The sequence below is a fragment of the Octodon degus genome, unplaced genomic scaffold (assembly GCF_000260255.1).
Source record: "Octodon degus isolate 3935 unplaced genomic scaffold, OctDeg1.0 scaffold00116, whole genome shotgun sequence".
Taxonomy (NCBI): Eukaryota; Metazoa; Chordata; class Mammalia; order Rodentia; family Octodontidae; genus Octodon; species Octodon degus.
The window spans coordinates 1,783,236-1,795,562 of NW_004524692.1; the positions used below are offsets into that span (position 1 = coordinate 1,783,236).

At 40.7% G+C, this 12,327-nt stretch overlaps 1 protein-coding gene across 2 annotated transcripts in view; it reads right to left on the reverse strand.

Moving 5' to 3' along the window:
• Nucleotides 1-9,083: 9,083 nt before the first annotated feature.
• Pbx1 (PBX homeobox 1) overlaps nt 9,084-12,327 on the reverse strand; it is a 323,692-nt gene continuing 320,448 nt past the window's right edge. For both annotated transcript variants that reach the window (XM_023699749.1, XM_023699750.1), the window contains one exon: nt 9,084-10,545. In XM_023699749.1, the coding sequence (XP_023555517.1) occupies nt 10,525-10,545 (21 nt within the window). In that variant the 3' untranslated portion in view covers nt 9,084-10,524. The remainder of the gene's footprint in view (nt 10,546-12,327) is intronic.

The window sequence follows — 12,327 nt, forward strand, 5'->3', positions numbered from 1 at the left end:
GAAATCTACAAAGACGGAGCAAAGGCAGTCCAAGAGAGAAGCAATAGGAGCTACAAACACCAGAAATACCATAAAGGCAGAGCCCCCCAAGCCCTGGAGATCTCACAATTTGTCAGATTGCTCTGGATGCTGCACATGGACCCTCAGGGCTTAATGTTTTCCCTGATTGATTTTGACTTGCTTTCGTCCCAACCTCTTGTATACCCGTTTGTAAATCTTATAATGGAAATATTTATCCTATGCTATTAAATGTTTGAAGTGTTTAACTTTCTTTTCATTTGTGTACAGTGGTTTGTAGCTAAGAGTTTGCCTTACATTTCAGAGGAGAGTCTGGACTTGGACTTTTCAGCAATGCTGAAGCTATTCGGACTTTGGCAACTTTTGCAGATGGACTAAATGTCTTTTGCATGAAGGCTTGTGCATGAATTGTTGAGGGGCCACAGACAGAATGTTATGATTCTAATATAATATAATGTTAATAGAGTTAATACTAGTTCTTAAGGATTGATAAAACTGTGTTATAATGTTCAAGTTGTGAAATGATAAGAATAAATATGCCCTTGTATCTGGAAACTGGTTCATAGAAACATGTTTGATTGCCAAAGTATCAAGGGGTAGATTATAATGGTTGATACATTGTGTCAACTTGAGCAGTTTATAAATTTAATTAAGTGACTCAAGATGAGTAATGGTCCTCAGTTTGTAGACATCTACATCCTGTGCAAGAAGAGGGCAAGGGGATGATGTGCATGCTACACTTGCCCTGAGGGTGGGAGGGGATTGTAGCCTGCTTACAATAAAGAGAAGAAAAAGGCTTGCTCTCCCCTTTTGTTCTTATTGCTTTTGCTATCTTCTGTGGCCTCGAAGGGTTGCCCTTGAGCCATGCCACCCTGCATGGAAGTGAACTGATTGTGGGCTGAATCCTCTATGATCTGTGAGCTAAATACACCTTTCCCTTTTTAATTTGGGGTATTGAGTATTTTGTCCCAGCAATGAGAGACAAGCAACTAACACTTGCTCTCTTATGCACACATATCCTAAAGCACTCTTAAGAGGATGTAGGTTCCTGTCTAATCCAGACAAGAGCTTTGAGCCCCGCAGGGGCAGGGCCTTAACCCAATGATGCCCACGTCAGTGGGGAAAGGACTGTTTGACAAGGTGATCTGTACAGTGCTTACTCATCCTCATGCTCTTCTTTGCTGATGCTGCTGGTAATGATATAAATAGCACCTTACAGAACTGTGGTCCCAGACTTCAGGAGTTGTAATTTTAAAGAATATTTAGGACTGTCTTGAAGTTGTCAATGTTTTGTTTACCAAGCAAGGATAGAAGCTCCTTCATTTATTATCACTACAATATCCTAAAGAAGGCAACTTTCAATACAAAAAGTGTAGAAAGACACTACCTCATTGTTTTGAAAAAAGCTTTCTCAACAGAAACTTGGCATGCTTACACTGACACATGCATATATTTTTGTTACAAAATGAAAATATGACCTGCCTGCCTGAGTTCTTAGATTAACATGAAGTGATCTTCGGTTAAGATGGAAAGACTGTAGCCTGAGAGTCAATCCTTGACCCCCCCCCCCATGACCTTAGACAAGTCACATCATCTCTGGGTACTTAGGGTCCGAGACCACTTCTAGTTGCTGGGACATAATACCTGACACCCTCACCTTAGGGGAGAAGTTGATTTTGGCTCACGTGCTTTAGAAGTTTCAGCCTATACTCACCTGAGAAATTCCAAGGCAGAAATGGCAAGTGAGGAAAGCCATGGTGAAGATGAATTTGGTGGCTAGGAAGCAGAGAACAAGGCAGGGAGCTGGTTAGGGAGATAAGCCCTGCTAGGTCCTCTCACTTCCCCACTGACCTGCTTCTTCTGACCAGACCCTACCTCCTAACAGCAGGTCAACTATCATGTCCCCATAAGCCAATTGTCTTCCAGACACATGAGGCTTTGGGGGCCGTTTTAGTTCTAAACCATCACACTTATCTTCCTACTTCAGCATGAGTGCCCAGCCTAAAAGGCATCAAGAGGATTAAACAAAACAGTGAGTAAGAAACACAGGTGTGAAAACATCAATTTCTTCGTTCTTTAAATAAGGACATTTGCTTTCATTTCTCCACCACCTCAGATTTTTATGGTTGTAAAAAACAAATGAACAAACAAACAACCCAGCCCAAACCCCTCACTGAGCTGCCAAATATATGTTTTAGAAAGAAAAGACTTTTTTTTTTGAGAAAACAAAGCCTTGGAGGAGAAATTAGAAACCCTAAGACCTGAGACAGATCAGATTTGGGGGGAAATCCTTGCAATTTCTCAGCTTCCCTTATTCCAAATGTCCTTTCACTGGTCCTATTTGTACGCAAATCAAAGCAGCAAATGCTTTTGGATTGCAGTTTTGGCAGAGATGGGGTCTCAGAGACAGGCATGAGAGCTTCCCCTCAGGAAGCTGAGATTGGAGTCAGGAAATAAAGATAAGGATATGAAAAAATAAATAGCACAGAGTTTCAGTTCAGATCTATAATTGGCTTTGAACTCAGAGTGTCAGGATTGGGAAGTCCTGTCTATTATGGAGTTTGAGATACTCAAGGGTACTGAACCTCAGGAGATTGCAGGGAAGACGGTGAGCACAGGTATATGGAGCATATGGCACCCATGCCCATGTGTATGTATGAAGCAGGCAGAGCAATGTTTATTTCCCTTAAACCATGGCTCCACTTCTCTTTCCCAGGACTAACTCCACCTGAGATCCACTGGGAGTGCCAGTCCCATAATCCTCAAGTGTGTCACCAGGGAAGACAAACCTGGCTTCGGCTCACTTACTCTCTTTAACCTACAGATAGGTTTACACATGAGATGAATGTGGCTGGAGAGAGGTTAGGCAGGAGAGACATTTTGCAAAGCACAAATAATGATTTCAAAGCAATGCAACTCAGCACATCAAGCTCCAGTATGGGCACAGGTGCATTTATGATACCTGTCTTTGCCTAACTCTTGCATTGGATTCCATCTCTAGAATCCATTGTTGTTGCAAAACCTGGCTCAAACCCAGCCCCATCTAATGCACATTTATGGATTGTCCCATTGGGCCCAAGAGGTTCTAGAAGGCTGATGATAATATAAAAAAAGCTGTGTGTTTGTGTGTGTGTGTCTGTGTGCGCGTGCATATTTGTATTATGCATCAAGCAAGAGTGAAAGCAAACCAGATAAAACCTGCTAAAAAGACCCCAAATATCAATATTTTAACAGATAATGTTTTAAATGTCATACTTCTAAAGTCAAAATACAGATGAAGTTTGGCTTCCCGGGGAAAGTGGATGTAGAGATTCTCACTAGGAAAGAAAGACGGAGCCGAGGACATCTAGCAGTGACAACAATACCCTACATGCTGTAATAGCACCACAGACCCTAACACCTGGAAATATGTGTGCCACAGCCAGGGATATCTGGGAGCTAGAAGTGGGAGTGGTTTTGGTTTGAAGCACATAGCTGACCCAGAGATGATTCAGCCGCCAGTATCAGGTTTCCAGTCACTTCTTTTAAGGCAAAGCTTGAGGCACATCCTTGGAGGTCAGGAGGCAGGTTTCTGAGCTCTTGTCTTATGCAGGGATTTTCCTATTTATTATATATACATGTGTACCAGGGCTTTCAAATAAAACCCTGAAAGTTTTATTACCTTTTCCTGAACAGCAGAGATAATTTTGGTAAGTGCTATCACAATTAAAATGACATCCAAAGAGGCACCTGTTTAGCAATAGAATAAAATGATCAAAAAGATGAAATGGATTGAGTGGCATCCAAGCCATCTCCCTTCTCTGTGGCTCCCACCTCTTTCCCTGAGGAAGACTGACTTTCAAAATACTGCAGGTCTCAACAGGAAATCTGCTGAAGGTGCAAGAGTGAGGTTTAATAGGGTCTGCTTTGTGCTTGATCACCTTGCTGTCAGTAGGGACACCTATTGCTGGAAAGAATGACAGGTCCGATAAAAGAGAAAGGAACAACTAGCAGGGTTGGCATCCCAGGACAGAATGTGCTTCAGAGAGAAATCCTCTGCCAGACAAAGGAGGGCTCTGCCAAGAGTCTCCTCGGCTGGCTTGCAGCAGAAAACCTCCCCTTGGAGCCTTTTTGTTGGGTAGGGAGCAGGCAGCTCTCTGAATGACTGTGTAGGTTTTTCATAAGTCTTTCAGAAAAAAAGTGTGTTATACATCCATACATCTGTGGCCAATATCCCAGGCATTGCCTAGAGCACTAAGCATTATGGTTCTCCAGAGAAATTGAAGTAATAGGATAGATATACAGATGTGTATTTATTTATTTATTACAAGGAGTTGGCTCACATCATTATGGTGGCTGAGAGGTCCTACTGGAAACCCTGAAACAACAGAGATGTAGCTGCTGTTCAGATTCCATGGCTGGAGAACTGGTGAGCTGATGGTAGGCATCTCAGTCCAAGTCTATACACTATGAACCAGTCTGAGGGCAGAAGAAGGTCAGAGTCTGAACTGTAGCAGTCAGGGAACAAATTCTGTCCTTCTGGCTTTTGTTTTATTCAGGTCTCCTATGAATTGGACGAGACCTGCCTATATTAAAGAGGACCATCTGCTTGACTCAGTCTACTGATTCAAAAGGTAGCCACATTTATGGAGCAATGGCATCTGGGAGGGAGTCAAAGAATGGGAAATTAAGGGCAAAAAAAGAGATGTGATCAAAGCATGGTATATACCCTATGAAAATACCACAGTCACAGCCATTAATTTGTATAAATAATGTGTTAATAATTGTAATAATAATAAATGAGAAAAAAATAAAGAGGCAGATCTGTTTGAAATGTTAATTATTTGCAGAAGCATTTGCACAAAATAATGAGTTATCCAATATCTGGGCACCCTGTGACCCAAGTACCCTGTGACACACATAATTTACTCTCACAAGCAGTCATCTGTGAGGGAGCCCTAAAAGGGACTGGAAAACAGCAGATGAGCAGGGTCTCTGTGCACAGTCTTCCACACTGGTCCAGGTGGACTTGGACTGCTGCTTCTGTGGAGCGCTGTTCTGTTCCTCTTTACCCCCACAACACATGTAATTCCCTAGGTGCTCCTTGAAGTCACCTGCCAATTTTGACAGTAAAAGGACTTCTGCAGCAACTATGTGAAGGACATAGTGACCAGAACCACCAAAATGCCCCATGGATTATGTCTTGTTCCACTTTCCTTTCTTTCTTTCTAGGCTTTTGTCATGAAGAGGCCAAAGTGCTCATGTAACAACAATAGTTGATTCTTTACAAGGCCTTTGGTGTCACCTATAAAAACCATTCCTTTGTGATCTAGAGTTCCAGTCTGGCAAGGACTAGAGTTATGGAACAGGATGCACAAATCGCAGAAGTGAGTCATCAGGATTTATGAAAGTGGAGTCACTCTGATTTCTACACTTTGGTCCAAATTCAAGTGTTCCACCTAGCAGGGACAGGGTACCATATAGTGATTATGGATGAAGAATATGCATCGTGGTTTGAGGAATGGAGGCCTCTTGTTTTAAGTATTTCTAAGGTGATGGTGCTTCAGAAAACCCATTCTATCACTATGAAGTATCTGGATAGTGTTGAATGTACTAGGCAAAGTGTCCTCTGTGATGATTTATTCACACCTCTCCTTTATTATAAGTATGCTGCTTGGTCCAGATGATACTATGAACCAACTCATGGCAGTGAAGTACATTCTGTAGAAGTCCCCATCATTATGCCAAGGCCTTTAACGTCAGGAAAGACAAGTCCAAATGTGTACTTCCTGTTGATCCCATTCAGGATGAATGTTCATCCTTTCCATAGCAGGAGAAATCCCATGAGGTTGTGTTTCTACAGGTATTTGATGTTGCTCTTTCACAGATGGTGCCATATGGGAACCACATGAGAGAGTACTCAATCTAACCTTTGTTCATGACATAGATCTTGGATAGTGAAAATGAATAGATTACCACTGGTGAGTGGGAGCCGGTGCAGTTGGGCTCCACAATGACTGTCATCACCATCATTACATATATGTGCCCAATATGCCAGCAATGGGCTGGGCAATGGGAAAGTGGGCCATTTTGTCTGACTGTTCAGTGGTGTCTGATTTTTATGTGGTGGATAGTCTGGTTAAGGGATGGATGAAACTTGCTTCATTGTGTGTATTCACTCCAATAAGTCATCTGCATAATTCTCCCAGATTCTAGTCATCCCTCCCAGATATCATGTAGGTGTCTCTGATCTTTTGCTCCTCTTCTTTCAGAGAACTACAACTAGCCAAGCCATTTGCCATTACTCATGGACTCTCTATCTATCTATCTATCTATCTATCTATCTATCTATCTATCTATCTATCATCTATATACTTTTACTTCAGTCTTCTTCTTATATAGAACAGATGAATGGTGAGGATTTCCTGAAGCTCTGCCGGTTAGCAGGATTTCCCTCATTGCTTCAATAGTGAATTAGCTGGGAGTGGGTATAGCCCAACTGTCACCCACTTGGGGCTTTCATCCACAGACTAAGCTGAGCCTTTCCTCGTCAGCCACCTCATCACCAGGGACCGTTCATGTAGCCAAAAGCACAAGCTGATGGAAGACACACAAAAGTAACAAAGGAATATGTTGTGGATGTGTGGGCCACCTGCTCACATGTAGCTGACTGTGTCCTCCAGGGCTGCTTATCCTTCATACCATTAATAACATTCTCCTCTTAGGGATAAGCAATGGCTTCACTATGTCCTGTAACTTGTTGGATCTGATTGAGCCCAATATATCATATAATGTCTGGCCACGTGGTCTTTTGATATCTCATAATTAGGTATGCCTGTCCTAATTCCCACTAACCAAAGTTCTTTTTAAAAGGTATATGCTTCTCTGATGAAGAAGGTATGGTTTTACTTCAAACTTTTATTGGTTTATATTGTGATGTGTTCACTGAGGCTTCCTACAGACCCACAGTGCATCTCCTCCCACCACGGATAGCTTTAGTATCACAGGGCATGTGGCATCCTTTAGTTGAAAGCAGAGTTTTCAGCTCTGCTTTGCCTGCAACAAAGAACTTTGATAGCACCCTTTCCAGTGCCAGGTTCCATTGAAAGACGGAAATGTTCAATGTGAATGGTCAGAGAAGAATCCCCAACTATGAAATCTGCTATCACAGGACATGGCGAGGACTAGCAAGCATTGTGATAACCTCTTGATGGTAGAAGGTATGAGTTAAAATAATCTGACATTGTCTGTGGAAGGACAATTCTGACAGTCTCTGCATCACTAAACTTGTAAAAAAAAATCTTGGATATGCCAAGATTCTGAATATCTATAGGTTTCATCTACTCTGTAAAGCATGTGCATTGTATACAGGCCTTCCAGCTTGTTCTATACTCCCTGCTACTTCTTAACATTGTCTCGTAATATCATGGATAAATATGTCATGGTTTGGAATGAACAAAAAGCCTACATCCCTTCAGACTCCAAAATAGATAGTAGGAAGACATAGCCCTGGGGCAAAATACCAAAGATACATTTTCCCACTCCATATGAGCATAGAATGCTTTTTGTTCTCCTTAGTAGGAATAGAAAATAACATATTTGATATATCAAGGGATGCATAGCATATACTAGAGGCATCTTAGTATGCCCTCATAAACATTCCATCTTAGACACAGAAGCTGAAATTGGGGTTAGCTGGATAAGAAAATACGAGTCATATAATTTGCTTTTTCTGTAGTACACTGTGATCCTCTAGAATCCTTCTAGTCTTTGGAGGGTTCAAACTAATGATATAAATAGGGATGCCATTCCTACATCCACTATTTTAAATATTAGGTGCATCTTTTCATTTTTCTTTAGGATACACTATCACTTTTGGTTTACTATGTTAATAGAGGTAGAAGTTGGAGAAAGAAATTTACATTTGGACTTCTCTGTTTTAATAGCTCTGACCTCCCAATCCAGGGAACCTGTCAGGTCTCTCTCAACTACCAAGCATATGTGTTTTTGTTTTTATTCCAAGGCCCAGGAAATTACCAACTGGATGTCGATGGGTCCAGAGGACTTATTTAAACAGTTGTACCTAATGCACACACAAGGTGCCCTGTGCTAGCAATTAGATGATGAAAATCTTGGCTCCGCATTATCAAGGTCAAACAGGAACTATATCTAACCACTCCTCAAACATATACAGGTCATCCATTTCCTTCTGTATATGGTTATCTGGGCAAATGAGCAAGAAACTTTTGGAACAAAAATGGGACAATCGTCACCATGTATTTGCTCTGTAACAGTAGAAGTGTCTTTCTGCCTGGGAATCCTGCCTTTTCCATTGTCACTGGCTGCTGAATCTGAAAACTCTCTAGCATCTGGAAGCTGGGTAATATATCTTATCTTTGATATGGTATAACTGTATCTGCTTCTTTATTGATCTTTGATTTCTTTGATTATGTGTAGAACTAATAATTTTCTCATTATCATCCATTGATCTTGTCCCCAGGCATGATATTTTTTACTTACCATTTCTATGGATCTCTGCAGAGCATGGACCCCTCTGGCTGTCACTCATGACTCATGCCCTTCAACCTTGTCATGCATGTGGGATGTCATTATCCAGATTCCACAAGACCTCCAGACATGACCAGCTGACTACCTCCTGAGATAGTTTATCCCATCATTCAGCATCCAATTTTCAGAAATCCTTTCTTATGCACCAGAGATAAGGTTCCTGGAATTTACATTCCTGTAGTTCACCTTTAGACATTTTCAGGTAGCCAGCAGGAAAATTTTCTGTCTTATTTTCCTCACAGTGACTACTTTTCTTGCTTTCAGACTAATTTCAACAGAGATAGGCCACTCCATTCACTAAGAGGGTCACAATTTTGATTTCAGTTTATATGGAGGGGAAATAAGACACATACGCTCTACCGAGATGAGACATAGACATAATAAAATAATAATTAAAAACAGATAGATAACATGTATGAAGTAATTACTATGTTTCAGACCCTGTACAAAAATTATACTGCCATTATTCTCACAACAGGCATGCATTTATACAAGAAATATTTATTAAACACCTAAATTATTCTAGAAACTGGAGATACAGCAGTAAAGAATACAAAAACCCCTGCCTTAGAAAGCTTACATTCTAGAGTTGGAAAACAGGCAATAAATAAAACAATTGAGTGCACTAGATAGCATGTTAGGTGTTGAGTGTTAAAGGAAATACAATGCAGAAGAAAAATAGGAATGGTCAGGTGGTTTCCAACTTTAGATATTGTATTCGAGGGAAAGTCTCACTATGGGTAAGTTGAATAAAGGCCTGCAGGAGGTAAAAGAGTGACTTCTGTGGCTAACGGGGAAGGCTGTCCCACAGAGTATAAGCAATAAGGGCAATGACCCTGAGGTAGGTACTATTATGTCCATTGTACGAGGGCTTGAATGAGTTTTCCAACAAGCTACTGCTTGAGGATGGAGCCAGGACTCAAACGTGGGTCTGCTTGATACCAGACCTCCTTTCCCACTCACTTGCCCAATGTTGGACTGTGAGTGACATTAGATAACGCACAAATGCTGTCTGTCGCAGATGGTGACAAAAAAGCCTGGAAGATGGAAGCAACTTATTGAGATGAACATATGTGGGTAACGGCTGAGCACAGACTAGCATGCTGTCACTTCCATTCCACTGTCACTGTTTCTAGAATCCAGACATTTATCCTCTGGCTAGAAATATTTCCCAAATCAAATGAGGGACTGACAAAAAATGTTATCAATGCATTTTGCTGATAGGCATTTTAGAGTCTTGTCTTGATCCAACTGCGCTAAATGATGTCTCTGATCTCTGACTTTTCTTATTGCTGGATGTAGACAAGGCGTAGATGATGGTGTTGGAAACATCTAAACTGGAAAATGGGCTGTATGCTTTTCTAGCCTCGTGACCTCGGGCAAGTTATTAAACATCTCTGACTCCCAGTATCACCATCCACAGGAGGGGAGTATGATGCCTCTCACAGATGTGGTAGGAGTTAGATAAAATAACACACGGAGGGCGCCTCACATTGTGACGGTAATGTTAGCGATGCTTCCAATGGGATCATTGGCCTCTCCTCTGTGTAATTAGTTGTCTTTTCACATGCACAACTCTTAATTTCTTAGTTATCTAATCAGTATTGAGAGTTGAGAGATTATTTTATATATCTAGCTACTTAACACATTTTAGATTATATGGTGGTAAATGCACAGTAAATGCTTGAAAGCAATTATGTGACTGTTGGATTAGTGGAGAAGTGAAAAAGATGAGCAACTTTTGCTTTGGGATTCTGCTGATGCAGAAATCACACAACTGCAGTAGCCCCCAGCTCACCAGAGTTATTTTGGCTGGTATGACAAACTAGCAGGTATCTTCTTACTTCTTCAAAAGTCACTATGTGTCATTCTGGAAGAGAGGCAGCTTTCCAGGTAGAGGGAGACATTGCTTCCGTCAAGAGAATTGGAGTAGCTCTCACCACCCGGACGTCCCAGTGATCAGAAGGTTCTTGCAATTTCCTGGTAAGAAAGTAAATTCCAGTTTAGCTTGCAACTTTAACACCCTCTACCCACAAATCTTTCATCAGGATTGCTATTAAAGAGTCAAATAGACCGATTTCAGTTTTTATTTCTTTTGCCCACCCTCTGGCAAGTTCTCAACGAGCAGCTAACCAGCTGAAAATGGGAAGAGAAGAAAAGGGCCTGGACTTAGATGATTCTAGAAATGGCTCATCAGTCACCAAAATTGAAGTTACTTTTTCATTCATACAGTGTAGAAAAAATTTTCCGTTGTACGTATTAGGACTAAGTTCAATGGAATAATTTGCTTGTAATTTCTTTTTACCGAAAGAAAAGAATGACTCATTTTGTAGCATTTCCTCATCTGTTGGTGTATTTAATCCTCAGAGCAATTCTGTGGGATAGTTATTGCCCATGTTTTCAAGATGAAGCCTTGAATTCTTTTTTTTAATCTCTTTTTTTCTTTTCAAAGTTTTATTGATAAACATATAGCAATGAGACAGTTTCAAATCAAATCGAAAGTACAGTTTCAACAAATAATACACTGCATATATTCTTCTTAGTAGTTAATTGCTGTACAAGATGCAGACTTGTGATCCTACTTACAAACACCATTAGAACAAATCATTCTATTCATTAAGAGAATGCAACTATATATCTATCCCAACCACTTTGAATACACAGATACAAAATGGACATTCATAGTTATATCCCAATTTTTTAAGTTCCGTTGTTGAATATTATAGGTGTGTAAACTCAGCAAAATATTCTAAAAGAGTCCAGTAGCCCATAATAGCATTGGGTCTTCTGTTTAACTGGCAATGTCAGAAATTATTGACCCGAGTCCCCCACAGCTCAACTTAACAACATGGCTTTATTTCTTATATTTTGACTTCATACTTTTCTACTGGATGGTTAAGACCAAGGTAAAGCAGGACCTGTGCAACAAGAATTGTAGCTTTTTGGTCTGAGAAGGTCAGTGAAATGCCCTCAGGATTTATCCTGAGATCCTGTACCTCAGATTGTAGAACCTTTGTCACCGCAGCCATGTGGATGAGTCACGGCCAATGCTTGGCCGATGTGCTCTCTGTGAAAGCCTGAGAGAGTGTCTTCTCCCCATGTGACTCTCCTTAAAGCCTTGAATTCTAATAGCATTAAGTAACTCACTCATGGTTGCAAAGCTAGGAAGTTGCCCCCACGGACTCAGCCCCACCTGCTGTTAGAAGGTGAAAGATTCCTACGTGCCATTAATATGATTCCAAAGATTTCCCCCTGCACTGTGTTTTCTGCATCCATTTAAAAAGACTGTGGAAGAATAGTCTCTCCTTAACCTATTGTAGATCATCTCTCTTATTCTACCATAAATCAATGATGGTTGACAGGGAGCGTTTTTGCAATTGTCTCTTTTTAAAAAAGTTAAACATAAAAGGAAGGCCAGCTTAATACATAAACAATGTCAGAAGAAAATATATGAACTTTATAAACAGGAGGAAGGCCTCTAAGATCAACTTGCACAGTACCTGTCTTGAAATACCCTAGTCACAATGAACCTCAAGATGTGATGCTTTGCTTCTGTATGCTACAGACATTAAAGGAGGACATCACTTTTCTCATTTTGGGTCTGGGAATTCAGAGGACAGAAGGAGACTATGTAGTTAATTTGGAAGAACATTGGTGACTCTGAACTTGAATATTGGCAAGTTCAATTTGATATTTTTTTCCTAAATAAATCACTCCATCCATATATTTTTTAGATTCTATATACATATACAGGAAAGGTTG